At 42.6% G+C, this 17,785-nt stretch overlaps 1 protein-coding gene across 2 annotated transcripts in view; it reads right to left on the reverse strand.

The window, feature by feature from the left end:
• Positions 1-4,532: 4,532 nt before the first annotated feature.
• Sbno1 (strawberry notch homolog 1) overlaps positions 4,533-17,785 on the reverse strand; it is a 56,010-nt gene continuing 42,757 nt past the window's right edge. For both annotated transcript variants that reach the window (XM_055605774.1, XM_055605773.1), the window contains exons 24-32: positions 17,398-17,497; positions 15,596-15,670; positions 12,364-12,510; positions 12,190-12,284; positions 12,018-12,110; positions 10,474-10,611; positions 9,820-9,896; positions 7,462-7,655; positions 4,533-5,886 (exon numbers count right to left, since the gene is read on the reverse strand). In XM_055605774.1, the coding sequence (XP_055461749.1) occupies positions 5,744-5,886; positions 7,462-7,655; positions 9,820-9,896; positions 10,474-10,611; positions 12,018-12,110; positions 12,190-12,284; positions 12,364-12,510; positions 15,596-15,670; positions 17,398-17,497 (1,062 nt within the window). In that variant the 3' untranslated portion in view covers positions 4,533-5,743. The remainder of the gene's footprint in view (positions 5,887-7,461; positions 7,656-9,819; positions 9,897-10,473; positions 10,612-12,017; positions 12,111-12,189; positions 12,285-12,363; positions 12,511-15,595; positions 15,671-17,397; positions 17,498-17,785) is intronic.

The raw sequence follows: 17,785 nt of genomic DNA on the forward strand, positions 1-17,785 counted from the left end.
GTTTCTACTTGAGGGCATATGAATCCTGCTCAGTGAAGCTGACACACTTGTATTGCATGAGACTGAACTTGAAAGTTACATATCAATATGATGGCAGCACTCAGTTCTGGACACTCGGGAGCAGGTTCCCAGGAGAGGCTGAAGGCAGCAATGTGGCATCATGGGAACAGTGTGTACCCTTCGTTCAAAAGGACAATTCTGTGCAGAGCAGCAATACAAAAGGGAACTGAAGAAAACAGAAGCCACCCTAGAGTTCACATGTGACTTTGTTTCAAAAGGTCTTTGGACTCCTTCAGATGTCTCCAGATGCACCGTGTCAGATCAAGAAGGAAGACCGGCGCCTACGTAGAAAATACCCTTTGCACAAGGAGGTAGAACCTGGCACAAATTTTATTGCAGAGACACAGTGCACCTCTCCCACCCATCACAGTTGATGATAGGAGTGGTTAGTGAAGAGCACTAAGAGTAGTTTGCAAATTCAGCAAAACTGAACAGGGTGACTTCGTTAGTGGTGAGGCTGTATTTGTGCTACGTTAGAAAACAAACAAACAAACAAAACAGAACAAAAACCAAGCAAACAAGCTCTCTCAGTCCCACAAATCAGAGCCAGGAATGGCTCAAGCTTCTTTAGCCTCTTCAGTGCCACAGCCACTGCAACAGCAGCGAGGTCCTCTGCATCTACCTGCATGGGCTCATAAGGCCCCCAGTGGGATCTGGGTTAGAGGACACAATCAGAAAGGCCAGACTAAATCTCCCCACAAGACCAGCATGCTGACTCGGCCCTGAGGAAGCCTGAAGTGCAAAGAATAAAAGTAGCCTCTACCTCCTCTAGCTCTGCACTCTAAATGGGTGTATCTCATGGTTAACTGCCCTGTTGCTGCCCTGCCACATCCCTGCAGGTGGCTGCTGCACAGGTCAACTATATCTCAGGCACCAGAGGAAGGGAGATGGAGTGAGGAGGGAATTTCTGCTGGAGCAATCCATCTGTGACAGACCCTGTAGACAACTTTCAAAGTGTCATCAAGTCTATCAAAGCTAAATGCTCACTGAAATCTTTCCTGAGAATTACAGGGACATTTTTTGAGTGTGCCTGTACATAAACCCCAGTCCTGTGCTCCAGGCGAGGGTCAGCACCATCTCCACTGCCCTGCTGGGCTGTCAGCCCCAACACCAATCCCCCAGAGCTCAGCAGCCCTGCCTGCAGCTTATCCAACCAGGAGTCAGACACCAGCACTGAACCTGCCTAGTGTGCTGAAGGTTGTGCTAACTGCAAATTCCAAAGTAGGACTGTTGTCATCCAATGGACAACTGTTCCCTAAGGTCACCTGTTGTGTTCCTTGCTTATCTCCTGCCTGCTAGAAATATCTGACCAATTGTATAAAAAACAGATTACCGATGCTTGTTGTAAAGTCAATCTCTGATCATCACCTGTGGGGTCAAAGAAATCCAACTTTTTATACACAGGGAGCATGCAGCCAGGCCATAAGGCACTGTCTACATGCAAGGCAGACAGCAGGAGCAGGTCTCAACTGAAGAAGGCTAAGTGAGTTCAGGCTCCTGAGGAGCTGCATCTTGGCTGACTGAAGACGAAGATGTTAGAGGAGCTTAAGAGAAGTCTAGGGAGGCATTTGCTTTACTTTCTTTCCTTTTCTCAACTATGAAAGCAGCAGGCTCACTACAGCTTCCAGAGGACAAAGCTGAACATAACCAGTCACATGGTGACAGGATCAGGAATGTCGCTCAGGTGCATCCCAATCCCAAGACAGCACAGCAAGGTGTGCTGGAAATGTGGGCAACAAGACTCCTCCAGCCATGAGGCAAAGGTGAACTCTTACATACAAAACTACTGACTCAGGTAGGCAGTGGAAAAAAAAAAGTGTACTAAGACGCCCCATGTGAGAGTCCAGAAGAGAATAAATAGAAGGGCAAGGATGAGAACAAGTGACTGGGGCCCCAATTTACAAGATTTACACTGGAAATGTCGAACTTAATCCTTCTTTACACACTCCCATGTACATATGTAGGTACAGCATAGAAGAGGGTGGGCACTCAGAACAAACTGCCACCTAGGTGCATCTCCATGCTCCTTTCACTTACAGGACTCATTTGATTTAGATGGCTAGCCTCGTGAGGGATTTTCTTGCCAATGGTTTCTGGCTGTTCAGCTACAGCCATGACATGGAATGCTTGTTATCTCAGCACTAGAGTGCAAAGCACCTGTGTGGTGTGTATGTGTTCACCAGAGTCCACCCACACAGAAAGGACTCTTAGCAAGCACACCATCACAAAAGTTCCTTTTCCCATGGGGATGCCTCAACTAACTAAAAATTCAGTATGTGGACCCTGCCCAACAGCAGCTTTTCTGGAACATTCTTCCTACCTAGGAAGTGCCAGAGCCCACAAAGGTCCACATTCCTGGGTAGTGTCTCACAGGACGAGAACCTCTCCACTGGCTCTCAAAAGCAAGCCAGAGTGGCCCTCATGCTAATATGGGAAGTAGATGACAGAATGAGAAGGCTCACATGACAAAACTATAACCGGTGTGTCCTCATTCCCCTTCTCTGGTTTCTTGGAAGTTGTTTTAATAACACAGTGAAGAGACCAGCAAATAAATGCCCCAGAGGTTACAGCCAAAACCATGGCTCTAAAATGTTTAATTTTTCTGGAGTTTGGTAATCTAGAACTTTCTTCGCCATAGACAAGAGCAAATTACAAGGTTTCTTGTAGCAACTCAAAAAGGTTTCTTAAGTGCAGAGTAAGAATAAATACACGTATGTACACACCTACAGCTACTACAGTGCTTTGGATACAAGTTCTTACTAATCTCTACACACAGAAAAAGAAGACACCGAAACCGAAAGCACATACGCAATTTAGTAGCAAAAGGAGAAAACTGCTTAACCCGTCTAGCTTTTTGACTAACTCACATTTACAAAAGTAATTTTACCACTTTTCTGACAGCACCAAGGACAGTTTTCTGGCTGGACCACAGAGAGGATGAGCCTGCAGCACAGAACTTGCACAGCACAGAAATGTGACCTCCCTAGCAAGCACCTGAGCAGCATGGGACCTATGAGTGATTTTCAGCACAATGGACTGTAAACTCTGAAAACACTGATGGGACCAACAATTGGGTCTGCTGCTCAGAGCTGTCTGTATTGCTCACATGGGAAAAAAGGCATCTCAAAGACCAGCTGACTTATAGTGGGTAAAGTAAAGTAAGGCCCTGGTGCAGACATGGCATTTAGACGCTGCAGAAACCTACTTTACCTGACAGTGGCTGAGAAGACTTGGATTTTGAAACAAGAAATCCTTGAATACTGGAGCTTTCCTGTAGGGGCAGAGTGCAGTTAGCACATTCTACCCTCCACAGGGGCTGGGCACCAATCCCAGGTGTCAAACACACCACAGGGGGCAAAGGTTAACCAGCTTCTGTTCTGCCACACTACTTGCCTTTTGAAGTCTGCTTTAAAAGGGCTTTTGGCTACCTAAAATCTGTGGTCTTTTCCTTATTAAACAACAAAAATGCAAAGAGGTGTTCTATGATGAAGAGAACACACACAGATTTTGCTCCAGGAACAAGTGTCACAGCCTCATGGACCTGGGTGAAGTGTGCAGTATGCACAGGCTAGAGAAATCCTGCAGGTGCTGCTTTGAAAGCACCATATAAACCAGGACGTGCCAAATCAGACATCCACACACACAACAAGGGGGCTGGCACCCACAGCCTAGGACACAGCATCTTTCTTATCCCCTGTGATTTGGTCTCACAGAGAAAGCAAGTTAAGTCAAGCAGCCCTTCTTCAGTCTTTAACCTTAACACGCCAAAGGAAGCTGAATGCTCCCCCAGTTCAAAAACTAAAAGTTCAGAGGTTCTGTAAAGGGGGACACAACTCTACTATCAGTGGTCAGCCGGTTCTAGATCATGAAGGGGTACTACCGCTTGATGCTCATGAGATCACTGCCTGAGATATATGGAATGAGGATAACAGTTGCATCCACTGGGCAAAATGTGCCCAAGAACAGAAACCATTTTCCATTTGTTCTTTGAGGCACTAAGAATAAATAAATCCACAACAATATTACGAAAAACTTAACCAAACAAACTGGAGAGAATAAGAGTCTCAAGCACTCCATCAGGTCTCTGTCCCTATACACACCTCACCCAATATTTTGAGAAGATTAGAAAATCACAAAGAGAACAATTCAACTTGAAAAACATTCAAAAGTACCATCATTTACCCCATCCTTTAGATTGCCTCAGACTTCAGGAGGGTGCTCAGTCAGACTCTAAGGCTACCTGGAAGGCTAAGGCCACGCCAAGTTCTACAGAGCCCTGCTATCCTATGCCTGGAGTCCCCAGTGAGGGCCTAAACAAGAGTCCACTTCGTTAGTATAATAACTTTTTTTATTCAACATCTACAAGATTTTGGTATCTTGTAGCTTTTAACCAGATTTATACAATCTCAATTTTTCAATAGTGCAACCTGTGCAAGCAAAAAAAAAAAAAAAAAAAAAGAAGGGAAAAAAAAAGGGGGAGGGGAGGTTGGGAAAAAAAAAAAAAACAAAACGACCAATTGTCCCCTCACTGTTTTTTTTTTTTTTTTTTATAAACATCTATTATAGGCGAAACAAAACTTACCCATGTTATAGATAAGTGTCTATTCACATTTGTACAATACCATTTTTAACAGCTGGAAATAATCTCTACAATGTCTTACAGCACATTAAACAATATTCAAGTTACTGAGTAACAACAACAACATACAGCAGAAGCCAAGTGTTTTCTCACTGTCTAGTTTACAACTCAAGTACGGTTTCCGGTTTGGATGACAAAGCAGATTCAGATAATGAAGTAAAAAAGAGTGTATGCAAGATGGAAGGCAATCATACTTCTTCCTAAAACTATATTTAAGTTGTGGAAAATGTAACTTATGAAAAAGGCTCATAGCCAGTTTTGCAGCACAAATTAGGAATACTATTAACACTTAAAAAGAACTTTTAAAGAATTTTATCATAAAAAAAATTATGTACTTACTACTTTGACAAGCAATTTGGGACAGGGAGGAGTGGGCAGGGCTGAGGGTAAGAAGCAACACCCGGGTATCAACACTAAATGCAACACCCAAAGCTGCACATCTCCAATGCTGCTCTCCATGTGACTTCTGTGGTAGTCTTGATTACACATGCTTTCAAAGACATGCACCATCAACAAAAGCTACAAAAGAACCTGAATGCATGGCACACAACCCTTCACTTCATGCTGTAGGAAACATTGTTTAGGTTGGAAAAGAAACCAATATATATATATTCAGTATTTAGAGACTTGAAACACATGCATCCGGGGAACTTCCACAGTAATGACAAAGATGTACTGTGTTAACCCTGAGCACTGTAGAAAGGAAAAGTAAAGCCAGTTTGGGAAGTTCCAAGCATTTTTAACCAACTGTGGTCTTGTAGCATTTAACAAACTCACAGACAGACACATACACACACACATCCGCTCCGCTCACCCAAAGGAAAAGCACACTGCCAGCCACAAGGAAGCAAGAGGAAAGACTTGTGTCCCCTCTGCTCTGTTCGCTGTCAGTCTTGCTGCCTATTCCAGGTTTGTCCTTAACCCCCCAAATTAACTAGAGAGCACAACTGGAAAAAAAAATAGAATTCTTTGGAAACTGTCCCTGATTTTTATGCAAGTGGTATGCTCTCACAGCATTTAACACCGCGTGGAAGCCGCTGCTCTTTACGCGTTGCTCAAGTTGGCGATGCTCTGCGGGTGATGCTGCTGCCACAGCTGTTTTTGTTGGACTGCGAGCTGCTGAGACTGGTCTGAAGTTGACAGGAGATTTACAAGAGGAGACACGCAATTTGCCGGAATGATCAAACCTGTAATTAGCAGGAGAATCTATGAAGTACTGTCATCCAAAAGAAAACACCGTACATCATACCTTCACAGAGGACTGCAAACCAACCTCCCCAGAAACCAGAGAGGCAGCCAGCATGGACTCAAGCTGTTCCTAGGAAGTTCCCAGACGCCTCAGCAAGCATGTGCACAGGCATGCACATGAGCACACGCACCCCATGTAACCCATCTCCTGAAGGAATCTAGTGTGCAGTGTAGGCATAAGGTTATGGTGTAATTCAAATGCTGATTTCTGTACCCCACATATCTGGTTACAATCCCTATTCTGAGAATCTCCTATCTCACTGTTGTGTAACACTGCTCCCCAATTGTCCCCTGGTATGCCAATAAAGCCGTTTACATCTAATCAAGAGAATAGGCAAAAAGGAGTTAAAGGAGGAAGGAGTGGATTCAGCCACACGAGAGGTCCAGGTAACATCAGGAGAGAAGCTGGAGCAGCAAAAGCTACAAAGTCCAAGTATCTCTGAGATATAAGCTGGCAGGAAAGCAGATTAGCATAGAGAATTAAGAACAGAGTAATAACTGCTCAGTTATTATGTTGTGAAGTTTATTATTAAAAAAAAATATGAGTCTCAATTATTTCTGTGATAGCCGGGTTAAGAGAGAAACTGAGAAACAAAAGCAGTTTTATGAAAATAACAGTGTAGTACAGCACTTTCCCACGTACACCATTTAGCTTCATAAACCTCTCAGACATCAGCCCCTCTGCTGCTCAATAAGGTGAAAAATGACTCTAAGACAGAGGGTGAAATGGACATCTTAGACAGCAGGAAAGGTAGAGATAGACACAAAGAATATGAGAGCAATTGGAGGCACAAGTCCCAGCTAAAGTAATTTCAGTTCTGTCCTATGGCGGATCAGAACTCAATGCAGCAACTAAGTGCCCTTTTCTTTTTTTTAAAAGCTAGAAGCTGGAAACTCGTTTATATGAAATTTTCACAACCACAATTACCTGGGTTCAAATAAAGTTTACTAGCTGGCAAGCAGGCCTATCAAGTCTCCCCACTACACAGAAATGTTGTCAGGAAGGAATAGTTTAACAACTAGCTCAATCGTAGGACATCCAGAGTTGACCACAGGGTGGTCTGAGTTAGCCTGCTGTTCTAGATTCGGAAGGACTCAAAGCTCTCCTTTGTGCTGTGGCCTGAGACTGCACAGCCTCAGCTAGAGAGAAGAGTTAGGTTATCCCCAGAGCAGCGAGCAGCAGTGGGTAAGAGGTAAGAGGAGCTGAGAGCAGCACCAGAGACAATCGTAGGGCAACTACTGCCATCACCATGTCCACTGCAAGGCTGAGTATAATTGGCTATTATGGCACCTGCCTGTAATTCCGGCACCTGGAAGAGACAGCCGGGTAGCCGGAGTTTGAAGCCAAAAACCAGGTTTAACTGCTCGCAAGCTTGTAAAGTTAAAAGTCTGATCTATGCTCAATACAGATGTGAAAGAAATATGCAACAAATCTCAGATGTCAGAATGAATAGTGGTAATAATGGGTAGGAGCGGATTCTTTCCCCACAACCAAAGGAAAAAATGAAGCTCACCTACAATCCGTTGTCCATCTTCTGTTCTTAGCCGCACTATCTGCATTTTCACATTTGTGCCACTGACAGAGGCCAGAACACCCTCCACTTTTGTCCAGACACTCAGCACTGAGCCACATAACACATAGTACGTTCGGCATCGGAGACCTATCTCACATACCAATCCTAAGCTTGCTTTTTTGCAATTGCCACGCCTAAAAAACATAGGAGAAAAAAATATGTACAGAAACATGCATACAATCATGTAAAATGCAAAGCCCAGCCATATTTCTTGATTTTTTTCCTAGAAAACCCTTCAGGCTTCCTGGGCTATCCTTCCAAAAACTAGGGTGTCATATCACTGCTGCAAGTTCAGCTGTGCACTGGTACAGCCTACCTGCACATGGGGTTACTGATGCTACTATCTACAAACTTTTCATACTTCAATACCCTGTTTCACATGATAGTGCTTGCTGTGAAAACCACCCACCAGCTGATGCTGTATCACTGAATCACTAGTGTCTGCTTCAAGTCTAACTAGAAAGAAAGGCCCAATAACCACAGCACGCAAGCCACAGATTCAGAAACTCAGAAAAAATGAGGTCATAGTACAGTCAAACCATTTCCCAATTCATTGATAAATGTATCTTGAGTCACCATCACAGCAACATAAATTTAATGTAAGAAACACAAAACAGGTGAGTGGAGGTGGGTATTACACTGGGTAGCATTGGCTACCCAGTGACCTGAGCTCGATTCCAGAATCTACATAAGCTAGGTAAGAAGAGAACCAACTTAGCAGAGCTATCCTCTGAGCAACCCATGTGTGCCTCACATCAACATCATACAAGTGTCCTCATAAACATGCACACAGCACTTATGTCTTTAAACCTTGAGAGTTTACGTATTTTTAGTTTCATGTGTATGGGTGTTATGATTGCACTGTGTCAGTGAACCACTGGCTACATGTCTGTAGAAGGCAAGGGACCCACTAGAGCTAGTCTAAGTTATAAGTAGCTGACTCACTTGACATGGGTGCTAGGAACTTGGGTTTCCTAGAGTAACAGAAGATATTCTTAACCACTGAACCATCTCTCCAGTCTCACACACCACTTCTCTGTGTAGTCCTGGTTGTCCTCACTCTGTAGACCAGGGTGGCCTGGAACTCAAGAAACCTCCCTGCCTCTGCTTCCTGGAATTAAAGATGTGGGCCATCATGGCCAGCTCTCAAGGCCCCTTTTTGTTTCTTTTCATTTGGTGGCTTTGAGGCAAGGTCTTGCACACTCTGGCCTCAAGTCTGAATTTTCCTCAGTGATGGAGCTATAATCATGAACCACCAGGCCGAAGGAATGAGTGTTTGTTTTTGTTTTTAAAAGCCAGAGAGAGGGCCGGAGAGATAGCTCAGAGGTTAAGAGCACTGACTGCTTTTCCCAAGGTCCCGAGTTCAATTCCCAGCAACCACATGGTTGCTCACAACCATCTGTAATAAGATCTGGGGCCCTCTTCTGGCATGAAAGTGAACATGCAGGCAGAACACTATACACATAACGAACAATTCTTTAAAAAAAAAAAAAAAAAAAGGCCAAAGAGAAAGCAATATGAATATAGGTGCAAGTACCTACAATGCCAGTACTCAGTGTGTAGGCCTGAGCTACACAGGTAAGTTTCCAGGTTAGCTTGGACTGGGGTAGAGATTGTGCCTCACAAAAAAAAAAGGGGGGGGGGGGATGAGAGGAGAATGTGGAAAACGAAAACAGTGCAGTGAGATGTAAGTTCTAGCAGAGGGATAGCCTTAATAGGCTGTTAGGGTCTCAATGTAGCCCAGGCTGGACTCCACTCCCTGTGTAGATGAGGATGATCTTCAACTTCCCAAGTATAGCATTACAGGAAAGATGAGGATGATCTTCAACTTCCCAAGTATAGCATTACAGGCACTAACTATCATGACATGTCTCTAAATATGATTCTGATGAAGTGAACTGTGCTTACCAATAGTCAACTTGATTTACTCACAATTGCATTTTCAGAAATAATGAAAATGTGTTTATCCAGGCACTGAGGCTCAGGCCTACCATTCTTGAACTTGGAAGGCAGAGGCAAGAGGATCACAAGGATACATAGTGAGAATCAGCATCCCTTCCCCCAAAACATAGAAAAGAAAAAGGTGTCTTTAAATCTTGATTACACAAGTAGATGGTGGTAGTACACGCCTTTAATCCCAGCACTCAGATGGCAGAGGCAGGCGCATCTCCACATGGGAAGGCAGACCTATCTACAAAGTGAGTCCAGGACAGCCAGGGCTACACAGAGAAACCCTGTCTCAAAATACAAAACATAAACCTCGATTATACTTAAGTGCAGCAACACAGAAGCACTAACCAGTACGCGTGAGTGCAGGTGTCTGCAGAGGAGTTATACTGATCCAGCCAGTGAACCAGGGCATCATCAGAAACTACCTGCAAAGACAAAGTACAACACACTATGACAACTGGACACCTGACCTAGACACTAACACAAGAGAAGAGACTGTCGTCATTGTCATCGTCGTCATCATCATCATCATCTTCAGGGGGAAGCGGAGCCCTTGATGACAGCAGCATGGGAAAACCACCAAGGTAACTAAGGCTCCTCTTGGAATGAGCTTTGCAGACAGCTCGTTGAATATAGTTACTTCCAAATGAGAGTGCCCAGAAAGTTAAGGCAATACATTCTAGAAAGTACAGAAGTAATGTTGAGAAAAACAGACTATTTTCTGGAAATTTATAAGATAAAAACATGCAAGATACTCATGACAAATCAAAAGCTGGTTGGAAGAACTGTCCCTTACTAAAGCACTGCACTGTGTTCTGGGCATTAAGGGTCACATGCCCATTTTGTTTGTCTCAACAGGCAGGAACACCAGAACTGTAATAGCCGTACATAAGATTTGCTATTGTTCAAAAATTATCATCCTTGAAACCAGAAACTTGGAAGACCTAGTTCCCTATCATGAAGTACGCACTGACACAGTCCAATGTACAAGTGAGAAAATACCTTCTTGTATTTCTTTTTCAGATCAGCATAAATTTCTAATTTGAGTTGTTTCCCAGTGTTTGGTCGGTAAATTAAAAATAGTTTCTTCTTAGGGTTTACTTCTTTAACTAAGATGGCAGTTTTTTTATTGTTTCTTATCTATTGAAAGAACAGAAAAAAAAAGTAAGAATTTGAGCCTAAATAATTAAAAATATTCTATTATAACATCACAACAACAAATTCACTAATGCAAAAGATACACCATCTAATCATCTAAGTCCACATGTCCTGAGAGGCCACTTGGTTAACTCTGGGTAAAGACTCATAAATTAAGGGTCATAGCAGTTTTTTGCTTTTTTATTTTTGAGACCTCCTACCATGGCTGGAACTCACCATGTAGCCCATGTTAGCGCTGAACTTAGGGTATTTCTACTTCAACCTCCTATGTGAACTCCTATGCTTGTCTCCACAGATGTCTTCTTGTGTATGTGTATTTATTTAATTACTTTTCTCTCAAATTCATGGCCTCTATTTTTCCAAGTTGTTCTCACAGAATTTCTTAAAACATAAATACAGTCTGCATAGTCCATAATACATTATTTGCATGTATTTGATTTCACAGTTGGCCACTGGCAGTGAGCCAGCTCTGATTAAGAATATATGTATAGGGGCTGGAGAGATGGCTCAGAGGTTAAGAGCATTGGCTATACATCCAAAGGTCCTGAGTTCAACTCCCAGGAACCACATGATGGCTCATAACCATCTATGAGATTTGGCGCCCTCTTCTGGCATGCAGGCATACATGCAGGCAGAATACTGTATAAATAATGAATAAATAAAATAAAATAAAGACTATATGTATATAATGTACTCTAATTATAACCACCTCTATTCTCCCCTAACAACCCGCCACTCACCTAGCCAATGCAAAACATTCCCCTTCTCAACTTTATGCCTTATTGTTTTTTTACCCAGCGTCCATATCCTAATGTATACGAGTGTGGGCCTATCTACTGGAGTGTGGACAATCTATTAGTTGCCTCTTCCTCCCGCAACCATCAACTGAGAACAGCTTCTGGCCAGAGGTATGAATTTTAAGCCCCTTCCCATCCACAGAGCCCTCCACAGAATAAGCGTTAAGTGTTGACTGAAGACAGTTTTGCTTCTTCTGTTTTTTACATATGGAATCACAGTAAACAAGTTGAAAATTTTTTTAAGGTTTTTTTGATTTTTTTTCCCTCTGTGCAGCCGGATATGGCAAGCACACTGATATAAATTAATAAAAAATTTAGTGGTTAAGGTGAGCCAGGCATGATGATGTACTGAGGAGGCTGATGCAGAGTGAGCACTGTGAATTCAAGGCTAGTCTAAAACTGACAGAGTTTGCCAGCATAGCTACATAGCTACACAGTGAGAGCTAGCTCAAAAAAACAAAACAAAACAAAACAAAACAAAACACGACAACGATAACAAAGGAAAAAGAAAGAAAACCAAAACCACGAAGCTACAAAAATAAGCAAGAAAAAGCATTCTTGGTAACACTTTGGAGAAAATTCAATTCGTACTTGCAATGATAAGTAAAAGCCATCGTCTGGTCCTGTCAGCTCTGCCCAAATCTTGGTTGCTTCCTCCCAGGACATTCCCCTCTCCACACTAATCTGTGAAAGACATGCAGAGATTTAAATGGAGCTCATGTGTGTGGATACCAGTACAGAGTATGTACAAATCCAGACTTACTGTGTATAACTCTACATGGCCAGAGGTTGAGTATCCTGGAGTCAGAAACTTCTTCACATCACTCTTCCTCACCTTTTCATCTCCGGAACCCAGATCTTCAGAAACAAACAGAAATATGTAAATGGAGAAACACTCTGGACCAAGAGCACAGAGAGTACAAGTGTCCACACTCACCTAGGATTCCCATGTCATATCTTCCATTCTTCTTTGCATTCTGAACAACTGCAGTAAGTGTGTCTGCAAAATACTGAAACAATGCATTCTGCTGATGCACCTCCATGCCCAGAATTCTGTTTAAAAACTTTCCTATATTGTTATAGTCTGCAATGACAAGATAAGAAAAATTCCATGAATACCCACGGTAAGTTAAATTTATTTTCAGCTAAGTGAACCTTCAAAGTGTGACTTCGGGTCTGGACCTCTCCCCAGCTTCTGCAGTGCACTTATAGCAGGGCCGCAGTATGTTACCAACCTCTTTCAAACTTCGGCCACCTGCAAGGCAGGATAAGCTCACAAGACAGTCAAACTAACTTTCTGTACCGTCTACTTTTCCATGAATATAATTTAGCACAGGAGCACATTGGTTCACCAATATCAAGTCTTTTAAATTTATTTTAACGTATATTTATCTTCCACGTACGGGTGTTTTAACTGGAACTCTTAACTGATATAAGCCATCCCTCCAGCCCTATTTAGGTTTCTCAAGACATGGTTTCTTTGTATCCCCATCTCAATTTCCCCAAATGCTGGGATTGATTACAGTTTATACCACCACACTCAGTTTCCCAACACCAGACTTTTAACTCCAAATTCTACTGCTACAATAATGACTCAACCCTGGAACTTGGAATGCTTGGAGCTTTGGTTTCAAGTCTGAAGTCTGATTTTGCATTCAGATAACTTTTAAAAAACTTATTTTAATTTATGTGTACTGTCTGTCTGGGAGTACGTGCACGAGAGCCCAAGCATCCTCAAAGGCCAGAGAGGCTGTCAGATCTCTTGAAGACAGAATTACAGTTGATTGTTGTTAAGGTAGGGGCCGGTGCTTTGTATTCAGATGTCAATTGCTTGCCCTGAGATTCTCACTGTTCTACGAGCAAGCACTCATGTATACAAAACACACATTCGTGTACCCTGATCTGCTAAATACATGCCTACATGTGGGCAGGGCATAAGTGTGGTAAGCAAAGGTAAGGTTCAAGGGCTTGGAAGACAGGATCGTGGGAGGAGAGAGAAGAGAGAAAGGAAAGAAACAGCAGGAGAGAAAGAGAAAGCAGACGGCCATGGGTTAGAGTCAAGAACCACATGGCAGGAAGAACTGACTCAGATATTAATAGCCAATGTAAATTATAGTTCTGAGGATCCAACTCCAGTCTTTGACTAGGATAGCAAGTTCCGTTAACTACTGTGCAACCAGTTTAGCCCATAGATTCATCATTTCCTTAAACCTTAGCCAGACAAGGTAACTCAGATTATACCTGTAATCTGAACACTTGGGAAGATGAGGCAGGAGGGCTGCTGCAATTTCAAGGCCAGCATTGGTAACATTGAATCCTAACACAGACTACACTGTGACACTCGGTCAAAAACACAAGACAAAACAGAAGAACAACCCCTGACCAGGCTGATCAAATCTGTAGCCAGGGCTAGTTATAGTATGAGCTTAGGGATCTACTAAAGGCCTGGTCCAAGGGTACAATGCTTATCCCAGTCACTCAGCAGACTAAGGCCACAGGTTCATGGCTTAGACTACACACAGTTAAAGGTGAACCTGGCACATGCAGTGAGATTGTCTCCAAAATAAAGAGGAGCACTTAAGATCAAAGGCAGGTGGATGTCATTCAAAGAAACCAATAACAGCGAGTCTACCAGCTGTTCCTGAACAGCCAAAGATACACAAGAAAGACCTTATTTCAATAAATAAAAATACCAAATAAATGAGCGAAAGAAAGAAACAAACAAAGGGGGGGGGAGGAGGGATTATTTCAGTAGCTTTAAGGCAATTCAAGCTCTAGCCACAATAATTAAGGTCACTGCCAATAACCATCTAGGTAATATCGTCCATGTGAATACAAAAGTAATGACACCGTTAGGGATCTAAGGAAACTGCTTGGAGCCCAAATGGGAGCCTGCTGGAATAACTTTTTTCTTTTCTTTTTTTTTTTTTTTCCCTGTGGAACAGTACTGGCTGTCCTGGAATTCACCCTGTAGACCAGGCTGGCCTTGAACTCAGAGATCCACCTGCCTCTGCCTCCCCTGATGTTGGGATTAAAGGTATCCACAACCTTGCTTGGAACATAGTTTTGAGTACACTTCTCTGGGAGATCATGAGAACCAGCATAGGATGAATGTGGAACTTTTTTCTTTTCCCCCTGCCCTGCCATCCTTTCCAACTCTTACCTGTTCCATTTGTATGGATGTTTATTTTTTTTAAAGATTTATTTATTAATTTATTATGTATATGGTATTCTGCCTGTATGCCACAAGAAGGCATCATATCTCATTATAAATGGTTATGAGCTACCACATAGTTGCTGGGAATTGAACTCAGGACCTCCGGAAGAGCAGCCAGCAGAACCACTCTTTACCTCTGAGCCATATCTCCAGCCACCTGGATGCTTATTTTTTAACAATTCCTATGAACAGAAACGTGCTAAAAATAAAGGAGCAAATAAACAACAAAGTACAAAGAGGGCTTCAAACTGGTGTGGCATCTTCAGTTCCAGCATTCAGAAGGCCTAGAGGCAGGTAGATTTCTGTGACTTCCAGGCCATCCTGGCCTACAAAGTAAGTTCAAGGAGAGCCAGTGCTACACAGAGACCTTGTCTCAAAAAAATAAAAGAAAAACAAGCAACAAAAAGACCAAAGAGGGCTCAGACGACTCAGCGGAACAGCATTTTATTAGTATACAGAAGGCTCTGGGTTACATTCTAGATCTACCTGTAAGCCCAGTACTAGGATGGCTAGGGCAAAAGCATTGCCATGAGTGTAATACGGCCAATCTAAGCAAGAGTGTGACTGTGTCACAAAAATACAAATGACAGAGCTGGTTCAATGATTCAACTCATCAAAGTGCTTGCCATCTTAGCCTGATGAATTCGATCACCACAACAAGCACTTTTAAAAAGCCAGATGCAGTAGCTCCTGTCAGTAGTTCAAGCAATTCTACAGTAGGCAGGGACGGAGACACAGATAACTCACCCACAAACCCACGAGCCAACTGGCTTACAAGAGTGAGTACAGAAACAGAAACAGACTGTTTCAAAAGCAAGGTGCAAGGAAAAAAGCAGACTTCCTCAAAGTCATGCTCAGGCGTTCACAAGCACACACACATACATCTGAGTTGAGGTTCCTTTAGTGCACAACAGCATGAAGAAGGCTCCATTAGCACATACAGTGACATTACCTTTGTCAAGAGTAAGAATTCCCGAGCGATCTTCCACGTTAATCAGGCCCACTCCTATCAGTCCTTGGCGAACATCTGTAAGAAATCAAAATTATGAAAATGCAAATGACTCAATGACATGTTAATCAAACAAGATTAGTTCTAGCATTAAGATTTAACAAAAAATAAAAAGATTTAACCTATGGGGGCAAGAGTGATGGCTCACTGAGTGTTAGTTAAGGGCACTGGCTACTCTTCCAAAAGACCCAGGTTCAAATCCCACATGGCAGTTTACAACTATTTGTAATTCCAGTTCCAGAAGACCTGAAACCCTGATAGAGACACCTATGGAGGCAGAACACCAATGTAAATTTTTTTTTTAATTAAAAAAAAAAAGAAGAAACAATTTCAAATAAAAAGTGATTTAACTTCTGTCCAGGTGACAGTGGCGCAAGCCTTTAACCCCCAGCACTCAAAGAGGTAGAGGCAGGCAAATCTCTGTGAGTTCCAGGACAGCCAGAGAAACCCTATCCAAAAAAAAGAAACAACCCCCCCCCAAAAAAAAACGGAAGATTTAACCTATGTGATGCTGCTCTATTCCAATCATCTGAAATGAATTGGTAACTGAAGTACCTAATAATTATCCATTCCAAAACCCTAAATAACCAAACCTTAAACCGACCGTGTCTAATTTGTCTGTTTTATGGTGTTTTTGTTAATACTGGAGATCGAACCATTGAAACCCCTTTATCTTTCATGGCTTCACCAAGGACTCGAGGGGTTGAGGCAGGAGAAAAGCTTCAAGTGAAAAGTTTAGCATGCTCTCCAGCCCAACCTGGGTTACACTGTTTCTCAAAAACTGAACCACAACTGTCAAGATGGCTCAGTAGGTGAGGATGCTTGCTGGTAAGCCTCTGACCTCCAAACATGCTTGTGAACACTGACCACACAACCCTACCTCAACAGTTAAAAGCTTGCCGCCTGAGATTCTCACTGTTCTACGAGCAAGCACTCATGTATACAAAACTCACGTTCATGTACCCTGATCTGCTAAATAAATGCCTACAAGTGGGCAGGGCATAAGTGTGGTAGGCAAAGGTAAGGTTCAAGGGCTTGGAAGACAGGATCGTGGGAGGAGAGAGAAGAGAGAAAGGTAAGAGACGGAGCAGGAGAGGAGAAGGCAGGCGGCCATGGATTAGAGTAAAGAACTAACTAGAACTACTGCAAAGTACAGCAAAAAGGTAAGTGTTGAATAAGCAGCCAACACGCCCTACAAACTTGATGGAATTCCCTCCCCACCACCAGGACAGGGTTTTTTCAAGCAGTCCTTGCAGAAGCTGTGTAGCTCCAGAGATCCACTTGCCTCTGGCTCCGAGTGCTGGAATTTAAGGCATGCAGCATCACTGTGTGGCTTGACAGAACTGGCATAGTAGGCACAAAACCAACTTCAATTATAAGCAGTGAGAAAACAAAGAAACAAAAAAGAGGCGGGGGTAGGAGGGTGTATATGGTCTCTAACAAAGATATACAGAATAAGTTAACAGGGTCTTGTACTTAAAAGAGATTCACCTGTTTCTGCCTCCTGAGTACTGGTATTAAAGGTGTAAGCCACCACCACCTGGCTAATTTTATCTTTTTTTTTTTTTATAGGCAGGGTCTTACTACATAGGTTGGCCCTAAAGTCAACAAGGTTCTTCTGCCTCACCATGCTAAGTTCTGGGATTGCTGGAATACACTACCATGCCTAGTCTGATAATGGGGTTGGAAACCAGGCCTTCAAACATGAAATGCATACAGTGTACCAGTTATAATTATAAAGTTACCTTTAAAGAATTCTCCAGGGTAGTCTGGAGGTGGTGACACCATAGGAGAATCCAAATTTACAATGGATTTCATAACAATTTCTAAAGCATTCCTTCCATACTGTAATAAAAAAAAAATATTTTAACCAGCTTCAACATTTGGCTATTTTTTTAATCCACTTAAATAAAACTATAACTGTATCGAACATTCAGAAATAATACACATACTTTTAAGACTATCTAATCTGTGCCTTTACAAATAGCATTCAATACATTAATGACTGCTTTTATTTCTAACTCATTCTTTTTTTTTTTTTCCCCCCAGAGCTGAGGACCGAACCCAGGGCCTTGTGCTTGCTAGGCAGGCGCTCTACCACTGAGCTAAATCCCCAACCCCCCTAACTCATTC

Source organism: Psammomys obesus, unplaced genomic scaffold (genome assembly GCF_907164565.1).
Source record: "Psammomys obesus unplaced genomic scaffold, mPsaObe1.curated_primary_1811, whole genome shotgun sequence".
NCBI lineage: Eukaryota > Metazoa > Chordata > Mammalia > Rodentia > Muridae > Psammomys > Psammomys obesus.